At 45.3% G+C, this 25361-nt stretch overlaps 7 protein-coding genes across 7 annotated transcripts; 2 read left to right on the forward strand and 5 right to left on the reverse strand.

Annotated features, from left to right (window-relative positions):
* Positions 1-271: 271 nt before the first annotated feature.
* Positions 272-2105, reverse strand: Pmar_PMAR009210 (hypothetical protein; the record flags this gene model as incomplete). The annotated part of the gene is made up of 7 exons (XM_002773169.1): positions 272-423; positions 553-702; positions 770-842; positions 1586-1728; positions 1775-1875; positions 1926-1994; positions 2038-2105. 7 exons carry the CDS (start codon positions 2103-2105, stop codon positions 272-274), a joined length of 756 nt encoding a protein of 251 aa, XP_002773215.1.
* A 413-nt stretch (positions 2106-2518) lies between these two features.
* Pmar_PMAR009211 (Nitrogen regulation protein NR, putative) lies at positions 2519-6654 on the reverse strand (the record flags this gene model as incomplete). Its single annotated transcript, XM_002773170.1, has 18 exons — positions 2519-2689; positions 2739-2908; positions 2958-3072; positions 3144-3251; positions 3303-3487; positions 3543-3692; positions 3747-3833; positions 4022-4144; positions 4439-4517; positions 4899-5047; positions 5103-5181; positions 5248-5454; positions 5506-5606; positions 5726-5867; positions 5913-6002; positions 6046-6129; positions 6178-6249; positions 6562-6654. The coding sequence occupies 18 exons, from the start codon at positions 6652-6654 to the stop codon at positions 2519-2521; spliced, it is 2205 nt and encodes a 734-aa protein (XP_002773216.1).
* Positions 6655-7024: 370 nt separating this feature from the next.
* Positions 7025-9116, forward strand: Pmar_PMAR009212 (hypothetical protein; the record flags this gene model as incomplete). Its single annotated transcript, XM_002773171.1, has 10 exons — positions 7025-7126; positions 7172-7471; positions 7518-7643; positions 7692-7867; positions 7915-8051; positions 8096-8371; positions 8416-8528; positions 8800-8898; positions 8945-9032; positions 9079-9116. 10 exons carry the CDS (start codon positions 7025-7027, stop codon positions 9114-9116), a joined length of 1455 nt encoding a protein of 484 aa, XP_002773217.1.
* A 658-nt stretch (positions 9117-9774) lies between these two features.
* Positions 9775-12373, reverse strand: Pmar_PMAR009213 (hypothetical protein; the record flags this gene model as incomplete). The annotated part of the gene is made up of 11 exons (XM_002773172.1): positions 9775-9860; positions 10701-10759; positions 10804-10904; positions 10945-11186; positions 11433-11467; positions 11517-11637; positions 11681-11781; positions 11832-11892; positions 11935-12002; positions 12084-12231; positions 12280-12373. The coding sequence occupies 11 exons, from the start codon at positions 12371-12373 to the stop codon at positions 9775-9777; spliced, it is 1116 nt and encodes a 371-aa protein (XP_002773218.1).
* Positions 12374-14464: 2091 nt separating this feature from the next.
* Pmar_PMAR009214 (hypothetical protein) lies at positions 14465-17340 on the reverse strand. Its single transcript, XM_002773173.1, has 11 exons — positions 17274-17340; positions 17055-17225; positions 16765-16849; positions 16602-16711; positions 16275-16495; positions 16079-16221; positions 15340-15436; positions 15174-15283; positions 15079-15123; positions 14885-14983; positions 14465-14692 (listed from the first exon to the last, which is right to left on the reverse strand). The coding sequence occupies exons 1-11, from the start codon at positions 17310-17312 to the stop codon at positions 14580-14582; spliced, it is 1233 nt and encodes a 410-aa protein (XP_002773219.1). The 5' UTR covers positions 17313-17340; the 3' UTR covers positions 14465-14579.
* A 1422-nt stretch (positions 17341-18762) lies between these two features.
* Pmar_PMAR009215 (synbindin, putative) lies at positions 18763-22490 on the forward strand (the record flags this gene model as incomplete). Its single annotated transcript, XM_002773174.1, has 10 exons — positions 18763-18999; positions 19046-19172; positions 19898-19967; positions 20010-20114; positions 20766-20814; positions 21003-21115; positions 21165-21229; positions 21274-21338; positions 22223-22265; positions 22309-22490. The coding sequence occupies 10 exons, from the start codon at positions 18763-18765 to the stop codon at positions 22488-22490; spliced, it is 1056 nt and encodes a 351-aa protein (XP_002773220.1).
* A 631-nt stretch (positions 22491-23121) lies between these two features.
* Pmar_PMAR009216 (hypothetical protein) lies at positions 23122-24191 on the reverse strand (the record flags this gene model as incomplete). The annotated part of the gene is made up of 4 exons (XM_002773175.1): positions 23122-23608; positions 23677-23894; positions 23965-24012; positions 24069-24191. The coding sequence occupies 4 exons, from the start codon at positions 24189-24191 to the stop codon at positions 23122-23124; spliced, it is 876 nt and encodes a 291-aa protein (XP_002773221.1).
* Between the last annotated feature and the right edge of the window lie 1170 nt (positions 24192-25361).

The raw sequence follows: 25361 nt of genomic DNA on the forward strand, positions 1-25361 counted from the left end.
CCAAACCTATATTCCCACTTATTCCACTTGTGGCAAACATATTCATCTTAGCCGCCGATGAGATCCCGTCCGAAGACACATTATCACCTCCAGCAGGACCCAGCGACATCTACCACAAAATACATCACCACAAAATCAGAGAGAAAAATTTTCCCACTTTTTGTTGCTGCACAAAGACCATCAGCGTTGAGTACTGATTTGCGAGCTGCTCAACAACTTGCTGGATCGACGCCATTTCATCAGCCAATTCCACAAAATTCGGAGGTTCACCTTACACGGCGTTGAGGAAATGCAAGATAGCAAGATTTCCCTTACCTTCTCCCTCGGGTATTTCTCCTGAGGCGATATTCACCGCTTGAATGACATCCTCCAAAATGGCTGCCATAGACTCTCCCTGCTCAGCAGTCAACGCCATATTTTGCCCTAAAAAATTTCAATGTAAAAACCCATCCCATGTGTTGATGACATTTTTGAAAATTCTGGGAGGAAAATTTAGGAATTTCTCATTAGTTTCTATACACATCTACAAACATATATTCCTCCAGCACTTACCACCAACCGAATCGATCATAACATTAGCTCGCTGGGCCACTTTATTGCAGATTCTCAGCGATGAGTTCGCCGCGTCTATAACCGCACATGCACTGGACATCTCGCTCCCCAAACTCTGCAGCTGATCACACACCGGTGGTACGTGCTCTCCTGATTAGCACAGCTTCCCCATGATTTACCAAAATTACGGTATCACCCGAATTTTCCTTACAACCACCAACTGTTGATGACAGCGACTCCAACAGACACTCAATAGGCTCGGCGATAGAGAGCAAAGCAGATGGACACACCTGAGAAAAGGAGTAGGAGCATTCACCCGTTTTACGTGAAGTGGCGATATTCGCGGTGATATGCAGTAGTCGTGAAAAAGTGTTTTTCATATCACTAGAGTGAAACTCCAATGTTGGAGTAGGAATATATCTTCGCCTTCCTCAGCTGAGCTCAAGAGTTTCCAAAGCTGCTTATACGAATCCGAGTAGACAACAATAACCTCCCAAAATTTCCTCACAATTTTCATATTGTCACCAACACATGTAGTTGACCATATGCATATTTTCCCACACCGACACGAACGGTGCTTTTTTCAGCGCTGGAGTGTTGACATTCTCAACCCCAAAACGACCAACTTATGATCGCCGCAATTCTGTGATACATTTTGGGGGGAAAATTGTCAACTACATGTGTTGGTGACAATATGAAAATTCTGAGAAAATTTCCTATTGGTTTCTGTACACATTTACCAAAGTGTAAACTCCTATAAACAATTTGAGAGCTCCTCAGCTCAGCGGAGCGAAGCGAGTATACACTGCAAGATTTCTGGGAGAAACTTTTCACAATTTATAAAATTACTAATTGCGTAAATATTATTTTTTACAAATTCATAAAATGCGGCTTCCTCACTTTTTTCACATCACCAAAAATTTACATTTCACCCTATAAAATCTCAGGAAATTCAAACCTCAAAACGTAGGGTTTATAAATTTGACCATCGCGAGGATCGAACCAGGGTCGTCCGCATGCCAGCCCAACACACTTTCCCCTTAGTCTTCAACTCCGTCTCCAACATATGCGTCTCTTCACTCGAGCCCTTCATAACCTTTATACGGTACTCCAACTCCTTTACTTGATATTCAAACTCGGCAACAGCATCCGCTGCCGACCCTCCTCCACCGTAGCCTGCCACAACCCCCATGCATCATCCCCGCACAGGTTCGATCCCCACCCCCTGCCAATCCACTCATCAACGTTACATCCAACGTGCCAGACTTATACTGGGCGAGGTCCTCCTCAACCGATTGCTTCAGCAAATACGTTCGTATTCCTCTGAAAAATTTCCGGAAAAAATGTAAAATTTTCCCAAAATTTTCCCTCACCCTTGTCCAGACTCTCCCGCCCCCAACGTCCCTCGCTCTCCAAATTCATATAAGCCCGACCCCTCATATCTAAAGTGGGTAATCGAAAGGTCCCCGGTTCGATCCCCCCTACTCCTTATCTATTTCCACTTTAGTTGCCTCTGTACAGTGTATATGATTACCAACACCAGTGATGGCCATATGCTTAGCAAGATCGACAGTATCGCCCAGGAAAGAATAACTCGGAATTGTTCGCCCACTTCCGACGATTAAACCACCATAGCACGGCCTGGATGAGAACAAATTTCAATGTTTCCTTTATTACGCGAACTTCGTAAAAATTCACCAAAATTGCGCAAAAATTAACAAAAAAAAGAGCAAACTCCGAAAATTTTTATTCCAATGTTCGAATACACCGGAGCTTAGTGTGAAGAAAAATTAAACATATGTTGGTGATAATACGAAAACTCTGAGAAAATTTCGGCAAACTCTTCGCGGTACACTTCTACTCTATGTCGTGTACAATTAGCTTTGGAAACTCCCAAGCTCAGCTGATGATGACAGCAAACATATATTCCAACTCTAAATATGCTACTCCCATCCAACCCAAAGACTCACCCGGTAGCAACTCCCATCAGAAATTCAACACTTTTCCCCGCAACTTTGATGTTAGACTGATTCAGGCCTTCCAGAACGTCCTTCGCATAAGTAAGGATATTCTCAACATGGTCTTCTTGTCGGTCGTGACCACACACCACGAGCACTCCCGAACCATCCATTTCCACCTAGATGTCAGGGATAAGAAAAAAAAATTTCGTGGCGGGAAAATTTTACCCGAAAAACGTCGTGTGGCTTCAGGAAAATATCGAAAACTGTGGTCATTTTATTAAGGAGAACACAGAGTTGGGAGATGGGCACGATTTCTTGAATGATATCGAACTCCTTCATCATACCATACAGAAATGTCACACTCTCGAACTTGTTGGCCACCAGACTGCCTTCACCTGAGTAAAAATGCCCTCACCCAGGATCGAACCCGGGACCTTTTCCTACTTCTTTTCACGCTTTCCAAAACATTCCGTGGTAGCGTTCGTTGCATCATCTCTCTGTTCACCTTGCGTTCATAGTTAATGTCATCCATCAGCTTGCGGACCACTAGGGAATGAATCTAACAAAAAAATACCTCCACCAGGAATAGAACCCACGACCATGCCCATGAGAGCACGACCCACTACCCACCCGAGCACTGAGCTCTTCCTTCTCAGCGTCTCTCAACACCACATCATTCGCAAAGTGCTTCAAAGCCTCCATCCTACCACTGTTAGTCACCTCATTCGTCACTATGATCTAAAATAAAATATCCCCTCACCAGGGATCGAACCCTAGACCTTTCCCTACCACGGGTAACGACAACTGGAACTCCCGTCGGACTATATTGACTACTTCATACCCCGTCATCCCACCAATCGACTGCTTCGTCATGCCCCCCGACACCAGCAGTATATCCGGCAACGCGCAGCTCTCCAAAGTTTCGATACAATCATACCCGTCTAGACTCCTCTTGTACTCAAATCCTGCATCCTCTGCGCACAGTAAAGATTCTATGTAAAAAGCGCGCGCCCGAAATTCATGACCTACTGTCTAGAACCTTCTCGAGAACTTCATGATTTTTCACAACGTCATCGCAACTAAGGATGGTGATTGCTCCCGCCTCCGCGAGCCTCCTCTGAGCTTCTTCTTGAAGAGTAACCTCGCCGAACTCGTCCTCAACATCACCGTCGCTTGCAGCTGAACCGTTAAGTCGCCGATTCATCATACTAACGACCCCGGTTCGATCCTCACCATCGGCAGAATTTTCATCCGCTTCCGTTGTTGCTGCCAGCAGCCCCTTCGTGGGAACCGACGATTGCCTCTTAAACATCCTAGCATCTAAAACGACGAGCTCTTCCCTATTCGAAATCGAAACTCTCGAGGGAAAATACGCGCAAGTGTTGGTGACAATAGGAAAATTTTGGAAAATTCTCCTTAGTTTCTGTATACTTCTACCCAAATTCTAAGGAAAATCCTGAGCTCAGCCGAGGAAAGCAACTATAAATTCTTCAAACACGTTTTCTCACTTTCCATCTGTGCCGTCTGGAACACCGTAGACGCGCCCATCTTGGTGCCCCCCTCTTGAGCGTTGCCAGCCATTTTAACTTCGTCTGCGATGCGCTGGGGCAGTCGAACGTAAAATTGAGATCCTGAAAGTCACTGGTAACAGCAGTGTATGAATATATGTATATGAAAATTCTGAAAAATTCTCAACACTTCTACCCAAATTCGTAAATGTGAAATTCTTTAATGAGGAAACTCCTGAGCCCAGCTGAAGCTATATGAACAAATCTCCGGAAAATTCTCAACACTCCTACCCAAACTCGTAAATGTAAAATTCTATAACTAGTGCTAAAACTCTTGAGCTCAGCTGAAGAGAGCAACCACAAACTCCAATACTAGATAACATAAATTTGAAAATTGGGAGGTCGAACACAACCCACCTTTTCCTAGCTCCGATTCCACCCATATCTTTCCACCGTGGAGCTCGGACACCTTCGTGCATATCGCCAAACCGAGACCCTGAAATTTCAACCCAGTTTTCACCCGTCAACTACATGTGTTAGTGACAATATTAAAATTCCAGGAAATTCTCGCTGCTTTTCGAATACGTTGCTCAAGTTCATAACTAACGAGGGGTCGTATGTGTTGGTGACAATATGGAAATGCAAATGCACTACTCGGAAATTTGTATTCGTTCATACACTCCTACCCGAATTCGTATATAAACTCCTATAATCAGCGAATATAAAAATTCTTATTCGTTTCTGTACATTCCTACTCCAAGTCGTATATAAACTCTCATAATTAGCTTTGGAAACTCCTGAGCTCCGCTGAGGAAATCAAACATATATTCCAAAACTCTCCAAATCAGATCGATTAACAACCACTTGCTGCGCTTACCAAACCACCACCCTTCCCCTCTTCCTCTTGTCCAAAAGCTTCGAAAATTTTTCCCAAATTTTCCTTTTTTATTCCCTGACCCGAGTCGGAGACACTCAATAACAGGGTGCCGGCCTCCGCTTCAAACGCAGATGCAATACGGACAAATCCTGATAAAAAATTACAGGAAAAATGCCCCCACCAGGGATCGAACCCGGGACCTACCGGATGGGGTAAATTTAAGCGCATTATTCACCAGGTTAAATATCACTTGGGAAAGTCGCTCCTTGTCACCTTCGATCAACTAAATGCGCACAGCGAAGATTTTTTTGCTGCGGGGGTATCTTTCAACCCGTGAAAGGTTCCTCACCGGAAGATCCGGATCGCATTCAATTTGCAAATCGACGGAATCTTTTTTAATTTTTTTTCCATTTTTATCAACGGCCATGTTCATCAACTCCCAAACCTCCTCGCATATCTCGTTGCAATTAACCGTCTTGGTCAAATTCAATTGCATCTTGCCATCTCGCAGTGCGCTAACGTCCATGATCATATTCACCAGTCCCACTAGTCGAACCTGTAGAGCACCCGACCATCAACCCACCCACCCAGGTTCTATCCCCGGTACCCCGCAAGAATTAATCATTTTTAAATGCTTCGTCCTTCCTTTATTCTGCTCTGTCTTAATGAGAGCGTCCGACAGACCAATAATACCATTTAGTGGGGTACCTCAAACAGACCCCATCACTAGTCTACAGTTACACACACTAAAGAGAAAATTCAACCTCCCGAGGCCCCAACTCTGGAAATTTCAAATGATTAATATTTCTCATCAGTTGCCTTCTTACGCAGTTCATGTGCGACCCCCGCGAGGAAGTCCTGTTGCTGCCTCTCCGCCATCTCGTGTTTAGTGAGGTCTTTGATATGTGCCATCAGACAGTAGTCGAGCGACCGAGGTTCTTCAGAGATGTGACTTACAATGAGCTCCACCTAAGTTATCGATTCGACAATTGTTATTAGACATTTCTAACGTACCGAAATAATGCTCCCATCTTTCTTTTTCAATTGACCTTTGATCGGCCGAACTACCTTGCAAACCGTGAATGAATTCTTCCTCCTCAAACCCTGCGACAACAGTAGGAGAAAATTTCACTCGAAACCATTTCACCTCCTTCCTGTTGGTATCAGTCTTCGACACGAAACCATCGATAAAGCTCTGATGGCTGCTTGCCAACTCATCGGGCATGAGGACCTGTTGAGATGACTGAAATTAGCGGCGCTTATTCCTGGGCAATTCTACCGCCACATTCTGACCGACCAAGTCCGAGGCGAGATGACCGGTGATGATTTCAACGGCATCATTGATGTGGATCTGAAGAAAAGCTAGATCTCACCAGAAAATATAGTTTAACGGTAGAGTAACCGCCAAACAACCAATAAGTCTCCGGTTCAATCCCACATAATACATTTTTTCACATTACATAACCACAACGTCCATGAGAATGTGCATCAGATGGTTAGACCCAAACAATCAACATTCAACAGATGTTGACTGGATAGAGTCGCTAAACGTTTCACATATGGCTCGTACAATCTACCATGCCAACCGTGTATAATTTACTTTCCACTCAAAAAAAATAATCAGCATACCCCCGATTTCGACCAGTACCCCTCCCCAACGTACAATCTTCCCACTCTTATCCGCCAACACCATCATGTCCGTCAGATTGTCCATCAGCCCTCGGACACCATCCCAGAAAGGTCCGTCAGCCGTCATTTCCAATATGCTAGATTCAGTTGCGGATGTGCGCCGTAGACGAAAATGGCTCGCCCGTAATCGATTTCAATGGCGAGCGCTTTTTACGGCGCATCTTGGAAATCTTTTGCGAGTGCGTTGTTGGTGTCTGGAAGCGCTCAGAGATCAAAGATTAATCGCTCGGTGGTGTCTACTGCATTTCCGGAGCATGTGGCCTCGCTCGAAACCTCTTCAATGGCTTCCTTGGCTAGTCCACTTGTCTGGTCCAGCGATCGCATCCAGATCCGTGTACGCGACCAAAGTCCACTTCCCAGTGGGGACTCGCCCCTTCTTGGAAAGGGGTAGAGGGAGATCACTTAACGATATGCTTTTTCCCTTCAGCATTTTTGTAATGACCAACAGCACGCCCGACCATCCCCGGAGTAGCAGCAGCACCGCCATCGATCCTCTGGTCCTCCTCGGCGCCCAACTGCTCAGCTCTGTCAGCGTCAAAGTGAGGGTCTCCACTGCTCACTGTCACTGATGCTCCCTTTCTTAGCCCGAACCTCCCGGCGGAGCCGCCGACTCTACGTCCTTGACAAGAACCGATCTCGCTCCCTACCTTATATCGGCCAAGACAGCCCACCTCCTCACGATCAAGTCGAAGCAGTCAGTCGCCCCGCCGAAGGCCCCCTACCCCAACATGGTCCCTGGAGGGGAGGGCGTCACCATCAGTCACAGCGCCGGCTTCGTATCTCTGCCGTCTTTGCCTCCCCATCCAGCGACTTGCATGCGGTGTAACGCGTCTTGGGAACTGCGACAACAGAAGACCGGTTTTATGAAGAAGACTGTCCTTCCGGTGAGCGAAGTATGAGGTCACTATCAGTGTTGACAGGTTCGTTCAGGTTTTGCGGTGTACCCGAGATAAGACGCGGAATCACGACCTCTGGCTTTACGACGGCAACTGGGTGTCTCGGTGGCAGAAACGCCGAAAATTGGGAGGAAAGGAGAAAACGCTGATTGAAGAAGCGGTGAGTTTTCGTGACGTTTTATTAGTTTGGGGTTGATTATCACTGTAGATTGCCAATGGGGAAATACCCCCGATTTTACCAAAGCGTCCAAAACCAGTCTCGGCGATTCCTACAGGCCCAGATGGGAAGGAGCGACTCGACGGCCTCCTCACGATCAAACCGAAACAGAAATTCGCCAACAGATTGTGTCTGTTGCTCGCTGATAAGACGACTCGATGCAAAGAGTGAGAGCTGCTCTTTTTTGCGTTTTTTATCGGATTTTTTTCTCTAGTTGCGACTTTTGGCTTCGCGGCGTGAAAGTGAAGCCGGACCACGACGGCAACGTCATCCATCAGGGGAAGACGTGGTGCCACTTGCACGACAAAAGTCGGAAAATTGGAGATACCCTTCGGAAATACCGTTGTTCTGGTAAGGGGATTTTTCCACTCTGTTTTGGTCAATATTCCCTTCAGAAACCGGAGAGCGTTTGATCGTTTGCCGCAACCCGTGTGGAACGTGCTTCTGGGCTGGCCTGTCGTCCGCGCCGGAAAAATACAGCACTGTTCCTCAACACGGTAGCAGATCTAGTCGCTCGAGTCGAGCGTCAGTTGACGTAGAGGGAGGGGAAGTGTCCATGGAGCAGGGAGTGATCGACCGGCACTTCGCCCCGTTCACGATGTATGAGGAGAGCCCTGCATTGCGAGGGGTGAAGTCCTCGAGAAATGTTCATGATGAAGATGCAGCTGAGGGTAGCGCGGCATCACTTGGGTGTATTTTATGTGTGTGTTCTTAGACTCGACCGGGGGACTGAAGTTGCAACGCACGACCGAAGCAGGCTTCTCCTTTGACCGTTTGTATAAGGAGCAGCTGCCGTCGGAACCCTCACTGAAGTGGGAGCCTCATCAGGTGAGCTGGGAGGATCTGCTGTGTCTACTATAGTAGTGGACCTACTAGGGCATAGTGTGGAGAGAGTGGACCTACTTCGTATCTTTAGACTTCGAACCTACTTAGTATCTTTTGAGTTTGAACCTACTTAGTATCTTTTGAGTTTGAACCTACTTTGTATCTGGACAGTTTGAACTTACTCCGTATCTTTGGAGGTTGAACCTAAGATACGTTCGGATGGATTTCACAACTGCCATGTATTCCCATTTTCACTCGGACTACCCTCGTTCAGAGTCACGGCCCCCCTAGCATGCTAAATCACTACGGATCTCTCGTCCCCGACGGCCTGGCCGCTGTTGGCGATCAAAGCCCTCGCAGCAGCATATTTAGAGTAGGGGTTAGACCTATCTCTCTACATTGTGTATCACATTCATCAGATTGATACCCCGGGCGGGTGTAGCACGCCTTCTTTCCCGAGCGACGCGTCACCGAAGCCCTCGTCTAACACGACCAAAGACCCCGTTAGTGAGTCGAAGAATCTCACATGTTTCTTTGACTTTTTTCTCCTCAGGAGCGTTCGAGGACATCATCCTAAACGGCAGCTCTTGAGAGTTCTATAATTCCTATAAAGGATTGCACAGTGCATGAGAGGGCCGAGCTCCTGATGTCTGCAGTTGTGATGCTGAACGTTGTCCTGTTGAGTTCAGAACGTCCCTGGCATAAAGTGGTTTCTACTGAAGCTTCCACGCTATAGAATCGCATGATATCGGCACAGAGGGAAGTTATTATATACACACCAAAACAACACAACTAATCTTAGAAACTTTTTTGGACGATATTCACTCGGGAATAACTCGGACCATAATCAGTACTCTACTTTCATTATACTCATTGCAAAAGCGGTTATGTGTATCGTCCTATTACTAGGCCTTCTCGGAGAAGGGGCGGAGCTCGGCATCCGGGTTCGATTCCCATGCCTGGCGTTTTTCTGCCAAAATATGTTTTTTGCACGGAAATCTACATAGTCCGGGCGGAACCCTAATTTCGTATCTTTTCTAGTATCCCCAGAGCGAGAGCTATCGAATGGTGTATAGCATGTGATCATAACCTCTCTAGATCGAGCTGGATAATTTGTACGCACGCACGCACGCACGCACAAAGTGTTAGTAAAGTGAGAGAATACGCTCCGCTCGCTCCGCAACTGGTCATATGATATGTGCCTGCAGCAACCTTCAAGCAGAGGCAAACACATGTTAACACTAGGAAATTAATTATGAACGGTTACCTGGTAGGCTCCCTTGGTCTTGTCAGGATTAGATAACTCAATAAGAGTTATCAACAAGTGGTTCTTAACTGAAGGTCAAAACAGTATCACGAAGTATACGCTAGGCTAGCAAGGGAGACAAGTATCACAAGAATTCGAGATTAACATTACCACACACAGAGGTTGGAGTTATTACGCAATAAAGTCCACACTGTGGTCTCCACAGGGCGCTGCTGTCAGTAGATGTTAGTAGTAATACTGTACACTCCTCGTATCATAATCGTAAACTCGCACTTCGTGAGAACTACTCCCGACTTTTCGATGGAAATTTTGCACCATCTGGATAGTAAGAGTATATATGTTAAATAGCAGGTGTGTAAAAGAAATTCCCGATAGATGAGGTTATGTCATATATTCGCTCTCCTCAGGGTAGTACCTCATGACGCTAGCTATGTTACAAGTGTCAGAATGTGCGTTTGCTTCCCACGGATAAGCTCAGAACTTTCACTCATATTGGTTTACTCTCCACTCAGGACGAAAATCAGGCGGTTTTTTCTCTACCTCCTGCCACACTGATTAATCAAGATACATCATGATTCTGTCGAGGCAATTATCCAACTTTGTAGATTATGAAAAACTGTTGATCGATTATCATATCATGAGGCACTTCCTCATAAATTTCTTGCTTATAACTGTGCAAACGCAACCTCAAGTTGAAATCAAGTAATGAAGTTTACTTCATACTTTCATGTTAAAACCTCGTCGACTTAAAACGCTCAGAAAAATAGTAGTAGGTCCGAGAGTGCTCGACACCCATATGGAATTATATATTGTCCACATATCAACTCAGTGACTTGAAGGACTCGCGCATGCTCGTTATGGCAGGGAGATCTCCGACAGTTGCCAGTCCCTCAGCTTCTGAGGTCTACTCAAGGTCGGTAGACGCAGTGTGGGGAGAGACAAGCCTCGGGTGCGATAGAAACGCCACCTAAAAACAACGATAATGACACGTGCTGTGTGCCTCTAACTTACAGGAAGAGGCATCCAATTACGACGATTGCCACCATCAGAATGATTGCGATGACAAGTCCGCCATTGCCGCCCGATTCACTGTCACTCGAAGTCGTCTCTCCCTGACGCCAAGCATGCAAGTAATTGACCATCGCTACTTACCGATCGTGTATCTTCTTCAGGTTGACCTTTCCCCTTTAGATCGTCGAACCCCGCTTTGTACTCGCCGGGGATTGAACCGTTACTAGCCTTTCCAACATCAGGTGTCGCAACAGCCTCCGTTGTCGTCGCAATAGTCGACGTAGAAGACGCCTCGAAGGGCCGAGTCGTAGACGAAGGACATATGCATCTACTCGTGGTCAATGCACCAGTACTAGTCGAGGAAGTTCCAGTGGTTGAGTTATCTGCGAAGACAACCGCGCTAGGCAGAGTAGCCGCTTCGGTGCTCCTGGTAGTCGAAGTAGAGCGCATCATGGTACTCGTACGAGCTGGGGTAGTAGTCGAAGACGTGCTTGTCTGTGTGGTTTCAGTAGTAGAAGTAGTCGTGGTAGTTGTAGTGGTAGTTGTAGTGGTAGTTGTAGTGGTAGTTGTAGTAGTAGTGGTAGTAGTAGGATACTTCAATTCCACCCACTCGTCCCACGAAACTTGACGGGGCGTTATCATAATCGTCTCATTAGGACATGGCCTAAAAACAACAGCAAGACATTATAATTCGTCCTGCAACGTAAACTGACCTCATCTTCAGAGTTGTATCGTGCGGAGACGTTCTATAAAAGCCCGGCATACACCAACAAGTTTGATAGCCCGCGAACCAGTTGTAGGTACACCAGGCGGGAGGACTTTCCGTGGGATACACTACGAGGAGAACACTCTAGTAGTAACCCACAGAATGCCTTACATCGAGCTCTGTGATAGATAGGGTTCTCCGCTGGGCAGTCAGATTGTAACGATGGACCATGAGGAGGAAGCAACACCGCCTTAGGAGCCTTCTCATAGCATCTGAACCAAAATGACTTCAACTCGCCCAAAAGCTACACTAGAAGCCCTACAGCCAATCACGGTTCTTCCTTCCATGATCGTTTCCCTTATCGTTCGGGTCGAGAATACAATCTGGAAGGCTCGTCAGCGACTCTCAAGCGGAATCCATCTTACTGTATTTCGTAGGAGAGTCTTCGTAGCCTCTATCATCTTGGTGCTTCTCATGTAAACGTACACATAACCTGAAATAGATCAATCTTGGCATCTCAATTGGAATCTAAACCTTGCATGAGATGACCTAATGGAAGACGTTCTATACGTACTCTCTGATCTCCTTCTTCTGAGCCCCGTAAGCAACCGCGTCCTTCCACTTCCCGTTGCATTTAAGCTTGCCCTTCTCCATCTTGCCTCTGCCGTTAGTGTAAATCTCCCACTTGAAGTCTTTGACTTCGGATTGGATTTTCGAATGCCCTAGAGAGAAAGCTCAACAACACCTTATGGAATACACATAGAGCTTACATTTAGACGTATAGTCCTTCGGCAGAATAGTGCGGCCTAAAACCGACGGCGAAAGTAGCAGGAATACTGTTGCGACGATCGGGAAGACAGCCATTGTTGAGTAATACACGTAATAGAGCGTCTGAAGAGATGCTCAGAGCATTGCGCCCAGCAGTTAGTAGTAAACACCATCTTCGTCCTTGAATGTGGCGAGTACTGCGCGACCGTTTCGCATGGATGCTGATGAAACGGTCCTCTGCAGATGAAACGGTCGCGTGCAGATGAAACGGTCGAATGCGATTCCGTTACGTTGCAGGAAGCCTGCACGTTCCACCCCCGATCATATCATGGAAGAATTATCAATCTCCCGAACTCCGGCGCAACCCTCACGCCGCGTCAGTTAGAACGCGTTTATATCACGAGCTCGACCACTCCATTTCCGTCGTTTCAATCCCTCCCAATGTGTGTGATGAACTCAGCAGAAAGAGCCGTACGCGATCTGACTGACACCAGCTGAATCCAGTCGATTCACCTCCACAAAACGCCCTGGGGAATGTGAGATATATATTGTTCATCAATGCACACAAGACTAGATATACCGATTTACGTTTTTACCGATTTACAACACCCGTCATACTGTCAGCATGGCAAGGAAGCCTAGTAACCATATCAGATATTACAAATATTATAGATATTTGCAATATCGTAAGAATTTATGGATTATCCAAGGAGTATTTTCTGTTCCGGATGACCCCTCGATGGAAGATGCCGGTTCCCCGTAATATTCAATCGTCCGCCTATTCGACGTAGCAGCACAATCTTAGTAAGCTCAATCTAAAAGTCGAGTTTTGGTGATAGAAAAAATATTGTTTCAAACACTTTGTAGAGGGAACACTTTGAATCCTATAATGAAGTATTGCGTTCAGTTTCTGTGTAAGTTGTCTCCTTGGCTATTGCTCCGTGTCGCAGTGCATATCTTAGCCTAGCGTCAAGTAATCCTACTATTGATCATATAGATAGATAAGCTCTTCCTATGAGTCCTCTAGTTGTGGCGTTCCCTCAATGGGAGATAAGGAAGGCGTACCGACCCTCAACACTTGCTTAGCCGTACCGAGTTTATAATGTACGAATAGTGCAATAACAAGTTGTCATCAACAACCACTGCTTGTGCGATACAACTTACTTATAACATACATGAGAGGGATCATAGTCAGTTAGTGCCAACGGCGTTGTGACGACTCTGTGATGACACTTTTCTTGCTAGGCTAGGCTTTCTCAAATTTGATACCATTATGACGGTTTTTCAATATCCTTTGAGTCAACGAAACACCGTCTGATCTCACGTAGAACGTAAGATTAATAACAGCTTAAAAAGTCTAGGGAAGTTCAATCGTAGCAGACTAGCATACTAGCTTGACGCTAGATACACAGCTACATCACAATTATAAGACAACTATGGACTCCATAGTATGGAGGACAATCTTTTGTGTCATCGAGTGACTACAACATTCTAACTACTCATTATCAAGATCCGCTGAAACCAGCACACCATTTGCAGTATCAACACAATTGGCCAACCCATTTGCGCTCTCCCACTATTCAGCTGTCTCACTACTCAGCTAAGCTGTGATTTTACTGCTAATACATCCTAAGCTATTCTCCTACATAATACACATATCCTCCCTGTTGAGCTGATATCCCACATTGTAGTGGGACGACACCATCGAGCGAGCTCTAAAAGACCCACATGCGAAAGTTGGTGGTCGGGACAGTGAGGCGGACAGCTGGTTGGTTGTCTTGTTGGTGATGATAATATACAGAAGTGAGCGAAGTTACCATCGACACACTCACCAGCGAACAAGATGATTCCGACCGGATTGATATTGTTGGAAAACTAGAGCACAAGGATAGATAGGACTCAGCCGTTTCATACACATCACCATTTATATTAGGCATGAGAAAGCAGAGCAAGGAAGGAGAAAATCGCAGGGCTTCTCGATAGAGTATAAGGAACTGATATAACCAGCTTTCCGACGACGACGACGACGACCCCAACGTATATCAACAGTAACTATACGGTTGTCGGTCTCATTAGCCTCAATACTAGTCGATGTCGGGCAGAGAATAGGTTGGGGAGTCCGGTAGGCCTGACGATATTCGACCAACACAACCTTACTAAAATTAACTCAGAAATCCGAATAACAATTATTGATCGTATAACCGCTGTCTGCTACAGAATAAGATACCAAATCATGCAAACGAGGATCTCGATCAACTCCATTAATAGACCTTTTCCAAAGCTGCGTTGTCACAATATTTCCTCAAACATGCGCCTCTTCACGAACAGTAGCTTCCTCGAAAATCGCTTCTCCGTTACCATTGGGAGCTCCTTCGTCATCATCACTGTCAGTGGTCTCAGCCATAATGGCATCAACTGATGAAAGACAAACCAATTAAAAAATCCCATAGTTTTTCTGAAATCTATGAAATTCCAAAATCCGCAATTTCGAACGGTTTTCTCTCCAGAAAAATCCTAAATTCCTAAAGCTCACGAGAAAAACTGCTCGTTATTTATCCCAATCAGTCAAATATTTTTGTCTAATACCACACCTTCGAAACATCTTACTCGTGACTCGCTCTACCACGGTTAACACAGGAGCTCCACCGGCTTGCCCTTCAGCCTCAGCAACCCCAGGACCATCCGATTTAGCTTCACCGCTAGGTTCTGATAAAGACCTCTACAATAGACGGCTCATTTACCACCAATTTCAAGGCTTTTCAAAATTTCTGGAGAATTCTAAAATTTTCCCAAAGTTTTACCAACGTTCATCTCAGAAGATGTCTCCTTCGTCTGAGCCTCACCACCTAAGATACAAAACTTGTCCCATGAGCCTTTCCCAAATGAAGGTAGTCACCTTCCACCGCTTCTTTGGAAGACTCCGAAGCTTTATCTACTCCTTTCCTCGACGGCGCCGATCTACTGCTCCTCGGTACTATCAAATGAGCTTGTTTCTGTCTGCACTGTCTGCATTGTAAAAAGCGCACGCCCATCCGATCGATCCGTACATCAACCTTCACTACTCTAATTCCGAAGGCTCGACGCCCGTCAGGTTCGCGATGGGTTCCCAGGTGTTCTCAGCCGGGGGATAATCCTTCCATTTTACCAGGAATTCTTCTTCTGAGAAAATTCGCAAACCTTACTCATCGCTCCGCTAGGGAATTAGCACACATATATTTTTTCCAAATTTTCCATGCATAAAACCAGCTAACATCCACTAAATTCTCGATACTAAAAAATTAATCGTTCATAACGGCTGCGGGTCCGATTTCTGACACATGCATTTTCCGCTCGCGAACAGTTACGGAGCTCCTACCAATATACGACATGAGAGTATTTCATTATTTTCCGCGGAAAACGAACTATGCTGTTCCGAAAGCTTTGAAAGCTCCACTAGTTTAACTATAGAGAATTGATTTGGACGAACGCACGCACTGACAAGGCATGAAGTACCAGTGGAGTTTCACCCTAGTGATATGAAAAACACTAGTGAAAAACGTATTTCACGACTACTGCGTAGCGCGAATCTCGCGTTTTTCACAGAGTATTACGCCACTTCACGTGAAACGGGTGAAACTCCAGTATATGATCAGCTCGCTCCGATGTAATCCAAAAACGTCCGATCACTCCCCATATTATTTTTGTCATAAAATGTGACCAAAACACGCAAAATGCAGGATTTTTTTTTGGAAAAGCGTAAAAAATAATTTTTCCTCCCTAATTTTTTTCCCAATAAACTCCTCTACACACTCCTTTTACTACTTTTTCCAACGATACGAACGTCCAACAGACATTCCACTTCGTATTCCGCATCCTCATCCTCGTCAGCGTCCTCATCTGCCAAATCTTGCGCCTCCGCTTTTCTAGCCGCGTTGTTGCGATATATGTAGTTCTTACGATAATTCCTGATAGTGTAAGACACCAAATGTAATATTTCCAGACCTCGAAAATATCTTACTTCAGTTTACTAATAGCAGTCTGATTTCCAGCAACGTTGTCAAGACGTATCCACCAATTCTCCAGCGGACCAGCACTGCCGATTTTCCCAGTTATAAGATACTCTTCTTCACGGTCACCGACGCGATAATCGCTCACAGTGTGTACCGTTTTAACCGCGATTTCCTTCGACAAAAGCGGGAAATTCGCTTTGGCGTCGCTTGGTGGTGGCGAAGTCACCGACTGAAAAATGCGATAATAATATAACTTCTACATACTATGACGATCATATTTGAACCAACGTTTAATAATCATATCAATTTAGACAAACTTCTCTCTTAATACCCACATTTTTATCATCTCTTGCTGTTTCCTCTGTAGCCGTCCTTTTCGGCGGATTGGCTTCGGTCGGGGTGGTGAGCCCGCGACGTTTCTTGGGCGAGATCTTCTTCTCCTCACCTATCTCGAATCACGGACGCTTGAGGCAAAATGAATAGGGCAAAAAGCACTACGTTGCTTTTCTCCCTTCTCCTTGGCCGCTTTCGCCCGTTGAGATGCACACGTGCCGAGGAACCACTTGGAGGCTTCAATGTACGCCTAAAATCGTCACCGCGCCACAAAATTACACCTCGGTGAAGAAAATATCATAAATAGATCGCTTGTGATGTGAGATGCAAAATAAGTAATCGGTGAATCAGCGGTTGTCTTCCACAGAGAGAAAAATTCGAATGCCAATAAAATCGGTTTTCGATATTTTCTGCAAATAATCGTAGACTCGGAAATCTTCACCCCGACGTACTACCTGCTCAAAAGGATATTTAGGCACGCTGATGCCAGCAAGAGCTCCGCCCAACTGCTCTTCAACAACGGGAGTTTCAGCAACTTTGTTGGGGAGGGGAAAGATGTTGATCGTATTTCCGAACTTCGCAATCCATTCGTTCGAGTCGAAGTCGAAGGTAACCCCAACAGCCAGCTGAAAAGCATCTTTCACACGCTGCGGGACCTAAGATACTCCCACTACCTGAGCGATATCGTCGACGCGCTCTCTGAAGGAAGCCATCAGGAGTTAACAAGAGAAGACGAAGGGAGAAACCCTGTTACACGCATACGCAACTCCAAAGTAGATCTGGCAACTTGTTGTTGTACTCCATCGGGTGAGCATAGTTACAGATGAGTGACGCCGCCACCCATCTGTAATGGTCCCGAATATGACCATTCCAGTTTAACATACGATCGCTCATCGCAATATCTAAGACTTGTAGTCAACAAACTGTTGAAGCTTCAGCCTGAAACATTACTTATGCGGTTCCGCGAGCGTCTGGACTGTTGTCCATGCGTTCCAAAGCATGGTGAGCAGAGTGTCCAGGACCCAAACCCAAACCAGACTCGGTTGACTTCTCATACCGCCTCTCACGAACCTTACGAGAGGCATAAACCCTGACCTTAGCAATCCTAGACACGGATATAGGATCGTCAGTTTAATATCCACCATAGTATTAGAGTTCTTACCACTCCTAGTCAATACCAAAAATAACCTATTGAACTCAATATCTGTCGCTTGACAAATACCATATACTACCCCTCAGCTATTGATGGAAGCGTAGCCACTAGCGGGTATACAATGATGAAACCGTATACCTTAGACCCTGTGCTCCAAGGGAAAATTCAGAGAATCAACTTCAGAACCAACCTTAAAACCTAACGCGTGGGGCGCCTGCGTTCACGCAGGAATAATATACAACACGCATACACGGACCACGATTCGCACAAAGCAATATAACAGCCGTAGCACAGTAGAACCGTAACAAAATGATATCATACTAACGGTATGGCATGATCTTAGTTAGCAGGGCTCCGTACTCTGCGCTGAACCGCACATACTCCCCGGAAGACTGAATATAAAAATTTGCCTGAGAAAAACTAAGCTCCTCGAATGAGAGATTATATTATTTTGTGTTTGTGAATCACAAACAAAAATTGTACAACGAGATTCACTCATCCTTGGCATCGATGGACATAACCTCACGAGCGAGCAATTAACCCTACTAAGTTGGCCTTACCCAGAACGGTATCATCCACGGCCGACATACTTCATTGACGCCAGGGAATCCCTCAACAACTTGAGTATTCGAGTGCCCACACGATCGGAGAGTCCGATCAATCTTCTAGGATCGCCTTTCACATGTTGAAATCAATTCTGAAACCGGCGATAAGGGGTCGGGAACTCAGTTGTGTACGCGTATATACGACAATTCACGTCATCATTGGGCGGAGCGAAGCGGCGCATGTTCTCAACTTTGATAAACTGGAGAGAACCCAAGTTTCCTCTTAGGTTGATTTATGCGAGATGCGGGGTAGGTCCAGGAATGTATTACTCAGACCTTCATGTGAGTTGGAACTACGGAAATCTTGGGTTGACTCGTGCAAGATGCGGATCAGGTTCAAAGGACGCTCGGGAGTATCTTAGGTCGACCCAGGCATGATACAAAATAGGTCCATCAGTTGGATTCATGGTTTCCCCTGCCCTCTCCTCAACATGGCCAGGCATGCTCCCCTCCCTCTCCATCTCGACCATCAGCCGCATCAACCCCCGTTCCGTTTTCGCCCTCTACATCGTTTCTCGAGACGGTTCTCTTCTCTACGACTATGAGTCCCTTACTGCTGAGCAACGCCCCTCAGCCAACGATAAGATACGTTGGAGTAGCACCTTCCACACACTATCAGCGATAGCGGCTAGCCTCTCCCCAGTAGGTTGTCCCTTCACAAGGCTAGTAATAACTCCTTTTCTCTCAGACCCTACCAGCATCAGGTCACGGTTCGGCTGGTGGGGGCGGATCTCGACTGGGCTACCTCAACCCACGAGGAATCAAGACGATACGCGGCGCTGCATATAGTGTGCACTGCATGACGGTTATCTCGGGTGATGATAATAAGCAGTGTTGGAATATATGTTTGCTTTCCTCAGCTGAGCTCGGGCTTAGGGTAGAAATGTACAAAACACAACAAGAATTTCCCGAAATTTCCTCAGAATTTTCCATATTTTCACCACTACACGTATTTGACCATGTGTATATTTTCCCGCGCTGATGAAAATAATTGCTCTTCCTGGAAAATTTCCCACTCTTTTTTCTACTGCGAGATGAGGAAATCATTTGGAGTGACTAAGAAAAATGCGGTAAACCCATACCATCGTTACTACGAACCATTCATAAGGCAACTCCCATCAGCTGCGTTATCATTTGAGAAATTGTTCCCTAGGGGCAGCGCGATACGACCGGAGAGTTAACGATGAAGATTTTCCGTTGAAATTAAACACTTGGTGATTATAATAGAGTTTCACCCTAGTGATATGAAAAACACCAGTGAAAAACACATTTCACGACTACTGCATATCACCGCGAATATCGCGTTTTTCACCAAGTTTTACGCCACTTCACGTAAAACGGGAAAAACTTCAATATATTGAGATCACATAGTGTTGTATGATCCCTGAGAAATGTGAAAAATTATATTTTTCATCGACTTGAGAGCGGCTTTCGAAAAAGATTAAAAAAAACTCTTTTTTTTATTTTTTGTTGAAAATTTCATTTTGAGATTTTTTTTCTTATTCAATTCGAGCGACGACTTTAAGACACCCGTGCGCAGGTACTAAAGCCTTCGCCGTTTGCGCGCCGTCCTTCCCTGAAAGTGTTGCACAAGAGCTACTTGCGCAAATGTACTATTTAATTCTACCAAAATCGTACCACACTTTCCTCAGTTTCTTTTACTTTTGCGACTATGTGATGAAAAATCCTTTTTACGAGCTGGGAATGCCCGCGCGGTGTAAGCAGTTCGACGATCGAGTGCAACAACTTTTGGGAAAGTAAGTGGATGATTTTTTTCTCATCTCAATTGATTTTCCAGGTATAAATAGTGGAGATGATTTTGTTACTATTTCTCATGCTATGCAGTGTTGCGTTTCTGTCAAACGATTTATCAATTCCGGAATTTTTCTCCCACTTTTTAATATGTTCTTTACAACAACACCGAACTTGCTTCGATCAATGTTTCTGCCGTACTTTTCCAAGAAAACTGGGTTGGTGTTTGAATGCACTTCCGGAGCTGATTTCAATTTTCAGTGCTCCTCGACTGCGACTACAGTTGATGGGAAAAAAGGGGAGGAGGTTCTATCGAATGGTGGCTTGTAATCAGAAAGACCCTCGAAACGGCAAGCATATGGAGGTATTATCAGAAAATCGGGGGAAAAACTGGGGAATTTCGGAAAATTTCGGAAAATGTGTATTTTTCGTTTAAAGCTTCTTCGAAAAGACCCTCGAAATGGCAGTCATATGGAGGTATTATTGGAAAATCGGGGAAAAATCTAGAAACTTTAGGAAAAATTTCGGAAAATGTGTATTTTCCATCTTAAGGCTGTCTGAAGAGACCCTCGAAACGGCAAACATATGGAGGTATTATCAGGAAAATCGGGGAAAATTTCGGAAAAATTTCGGAAAAATGTGTATTTTCCATCTAGAGCTTGCTCGAAAATAGAGGTTTATGCGTTCTGGAAAAAGAACTTCACAGTAGGGCTCATTCGCATTACAAGAGGAGTCGAATTACATGACAAGTTCATAAACAAATTTTGTTCATGTCATGAAATGACCTTGCAGTGTTGTTGTGTAGTAGCATACCAAAGGCAACCTCGTTTGTATCTTTGTGAGGGCAACCTAAGATACCATTGATGAACCAGTTGTGTCACTATTTTGTTCAGGTGCTCGGTAGCTTCGCGCCAAAGGTGAAGTCGGGGGTAAAGGAAATTCGCCTTCGATTTTCACGATCGAAATTTTGGCTCGGCGTTGGAGCTTCGATGAGTCCCCAGGTTGAGTGAGTTTTCATTGTGGTCATGTTTTGGGCCTATTTTGAATCTTTGTAGACACATCCTCGCGCTATCCAATTTGATACCGGCTCCACCACCAGCGTATGGGCGACGGACGAAAGGTGCAAACCTCATTTGCGCATGCGTGCAAAATGATTCTTTCCAGGACACTATGAGTTATTAGAACAGGTTATGGTAGAAAGGCAGAAGGCTCATAAGGCGGCTATTGAGGTGGGGTCGTGTACGCGTTGTCGGAGGAAAATTTTGCGAATTATTTTTGGTTTATTATAGCGAGTCATGTGTAAATTTCCATAGTGTAGCTTTGGAAACTTCGAGGCTCAGCTGAGGAAAACGAACTGATGACGCTACCCTATCTCAATCGCGAGAATGCCGACCATAATTTTCGGTGCCACCTCGATTCGGTGATATTTCCAACACTACTACGTGAATGCGCATAAAAATGGTCAGTGTGGGACAACGTGCACATGATCAACCACAGATGTTGGTTACGATATGTTGATGGTTACTGTATATTTCTACTCGCAAACTCTTATAATTAGTGAGCTCAGCTGAGGAAAGCAAAGATATATTTCTCCAACACTGAAAGAGTTTCAGGTGTTCAACAAGTTGGGACGCCAGCAAAAAGTTGTCTTTACTTGATTGGACATGGTCGTTGGTCATTTTTGTTTCCGATCATTTTTCGGAAAATTGTGTTTACATAATTCAGCCTTTTTTCATTAATGCTACTTCATCGGAATTTTACAGCTTTTCGTGGCATTGCATTTTAGTCGCAAATGTTGATGAATTCCCACCAGAATGAGAATTCGCCTTTCACGCCCATTTGCGGTGTGTTTATGTCGTACTACAAACTAAACGGTAGCTAATGAAGCTAGGATAACAGAGAACTAAAGAAGAGAAAATCGGAGTTTCACCCGTTTTACGCGAAGTGGCGTAATACTCCATGTGAAAAACGTGATATTCACTGCTCACATGCGTTTTTCGCGAAGTGAAATGTGAAATGTGCCTTTCACATCACGGGTGAAACTACATTGTTTTAGCTGGAGAGCTTACCGATTGGATTCGGGACAGGGGTTGTGCAATAATATAAATTTCAGGAGGTTGAAGCACTGTGTGATTTCAAATGCGAAATAAAATGGAGTAGTAAAATAGTGCACATCTGAGATTAATTGTAACATCACAGGAAACGGTGTACTGCAACGTCAGCGTTTTGACCAACGGGAATCGTCTTCTCCTCAACAGATTAATGATGCGACACTGAGTAGAGAGAAAAGCAGAAAGAATTTTGCTCATTCGCGAAAAAACGAGAACACTACTCGATCGGTTTTCGTTTTGGATCCAGACCTCGGCGTTAAATCCGGATGATTTATGGTGAGATACCGTGAATGCCGCTATTTTGCACTATTTTATACCACGTTGTTCTCTGGCTTGGCCATCGTTGAAATCGAGCAGGAATCGTTTCTAACTATTACATATCATGAACATAACGAGGATTGTCGCCACAGATTGTTTGACGTTGACCAGCTTGAGCTCCTACCGGTGAGTTTTTCTCTATGCCGTTGGTTCTCATCGAATGGAAATCTCATCAGAAGCGTCATGCAGTGAATTAAGCCGAAGGCAAGTATACTTGTGGATAGAAGTATTACATTTTATGAATACAACTCAAATAGTGCAGGTGTTATATAGCCGCGCCCCAGCGTCACGCTTTAATGACACAGCTAGAACAAAATTTGGAGACAGATATTTGTGATACAATCTCTGCACTAAACTCTGACCATGGAAAAATACCAGCGCTAATTTGCCCTCCCGTCGTTGGTTGCCATCAAAGCACTGTACAGTTAACTGTGAGCTCTAAACTGTGGAACACTGCTCTATTCCAGCTTTGTTAACATCAGCTCAGCACTGTGATAGACATGCATCATTACTTCGTTAACCCCTTCCGGAGATTACGATGGACATACATCCTTGATAGATAAGGAGAATATGATTTTTTTATTCACTTTTTGGGAAAAAAAATTTTGCGGACAATTTTACCGACAGCACCTCGCACAGACGCCTTTTTTGATGCACCCGAGGTTGGTTTATGGCGTAGTAATGGTTGCTCCTTTAGCGCCTTAGATACACCCTCCCAATTCTCAATGTTTCTCTGGATTCTTTCAGCATTGTTCTCCACAAATTCATACAACCAGTCGAAGTTCCCGCTTGAATAGCCATCAGGCGCGTTATTGGCTATGAAATTGTATATAATCCTGCACGCCATATCATTGAAATCTGCCATCCATCCAACATTTTGAAGCAGAGGACCCATTTTCTCTCCCTTCAAATGAGCGAGAGGGGAGTACGGGCCACCTTGCGAAAGCGCTTCTTCGGCATCTTGTCGTTTCGCAGTCCCGGCCGCGCCCGCTGAGATCTCGGGGTATACCCAACCGGACTCCCCCTTGCCGTATACGAAAGCCTTCACGTTCAAGCCAGCATCGTTTTCCCTAACATAAGCATAAAGATGATGATCAAAGGGGCAGCAGCAGAAGCCCGTTAGAGTGAGCTTGCTTACTCCACGATCAGGTCACGACGGTAAAAGTTCTGCTTGGAAATAGCGCTTATGTATGTGAACGCCTCTTGACCTGGGTCCAAACGAACCTCCAGATCTAGTCTTGCATTTTGTGACGGCTTGTATCCAATTCCAGATTCGGCTGGCTCCAAGGGCTCTGAGTATCCCCATTCGAGTTTGCATACTTTGCCTCCTCCTCTCCTCTCCGCACTGACTTTGGCCTGAGCAGAAGTATCAGAATCGAGCTCCTCGTTGTATCTCAAGTCCGCACGCATCGACGCAACTGCTTACAGTAGCTTTGGAGCCTCCCATATAGTCATACGGGCTCGTGTCACCGCCCTGAAGCCCGAATAAGACAAATGAACCATTAACGAGTTCATCAGATTTACACTTACATTGAATAGCTCATCAGAACCAGTGAAATGACTATAAGGTCTAGTATCAACTGGATCATTGGCGCCACCACGTGCGGGTGAGATGAAGAGCATAACCAAGGGGATACGACAAGTGATAGTCATTAGTAGAATCGATTGAGGGAAACTGCGGAGGATATCTCTAGTTGGACTAGGTGCCCCTGGTGCGCGGTGAGCCGACCAGCCTTTCATTATTGGATACATCCAACCAGTCGTCGATGAGATGGGGAGCATGCCTCGTGAGGACTATCCGATGAACCAGCCGCTGACTCGATCTCTATACATTTGCCGACGAGTAGGAAGTGTCATTCGTGCGCGAATCATTCGCCCGCGCCAAGGGAAATGAGACGCTCGAGACCAAGTACACCCCCTCACATATTCTTAGCATATCCGGTTTTTCGACTTGTGCACAGCCACCACAATGAGTATCATCTTGCGTCTCAGGGAGGTATGTACTTATGCTTTACCCGATATGACCTCCAAGTTTCAGAGCCTAACTCTTCGTAGTTAGTGAGAAGCCGAAGACGGGTAAAAAGTTCTCTCCACATATTCTTAGCATACACGTGTTAAAATTGCGCCTCAAAATACCAACTTTTACTGGGGGAGTATATCTATAACTCCGCTGCTGATCTAATGCTATACATCAACAGAAAGAGGATCATTCATAATGGTATCCCTCCATGTTTCACTCTCATAGTCTCATGTATACACTGTATACAGTATTAATAATTCCGGCTTCCGTGTCTCGCACACCTAGTGTTTGGACGCTCTTTCTGTGCGGAGCATTTGAAGCTCATCAGCGAACATCGTGCGCGTCGTTTCCCACCGGTCCGGGTGGAATCCATCGCCGCGGCTGTGACTTGTTTTGTTTTTCGATCATTCGGGATCGATTTCATTAGATGAAAAAAAACGGACCCCAACCAACTGCGAAATTCGTGGAGATACCAGTCCGGACGAGTCTCTATTGACCATCTCACATTAATCAGCAACTTGGAAAACAGCGAGAGGGTCCACTCTCGGAGAGTGACTCTCCGAACATCCGAAAATCTCTGACTGACCTGTTGTGGTCATTGATTAAACGGTTCATCGAATAAATCGTTCCGGGTACCATGAAAAACGGTTATTAGTTCTCCCTATTATTGCCCATTCGGTGGCAAAGTGTCTCCTCGGAACACTCCTTCACGAAAAAGAACGTTCCGAAATCAACCACACTCGCATGAAACAACCTTCATGATACTCAGCTCGTCAGATGAGCGTCATCTGATCGAATCGCCC

Source organism: Perkinsus marinus (genome assembly GCF_000006405.1).
Source record: "Perkinsus marinus ATCC 50983 genomic scaffold scf_1104296959274, whole genome shotgun sequence".
Classification (NCBI taxonomy): domain Eukaryota; phylum Perkinsozoa; order Perkinsida; family Perkinsidae; genus Perkinsus; species Perkinsus marinus.

Coding starts and splice junctions, on each gene's coding strand:
- Pmar_PMAR009214 (XM_002773173.1), bottom strand. CDS start 17,312: ATGGCTTCCTTCAGAGAGCGCGTCGACGATATCGCTCAG. Junction 16,850..17,054: donor CTAAATATCCTTTTGAGCAG/GTAGTACGTCGG, acceptor TGACGATTTTAG/GCGTACATTGAAGCCTCCAA. Junction 15,124..15,173: donor TTCCAAAGAAGCGGTGGAAG/GTGACTACCTTC, acceptor TTTGTATCTTAG/GTGGTGAGGCTCAGACGAAG.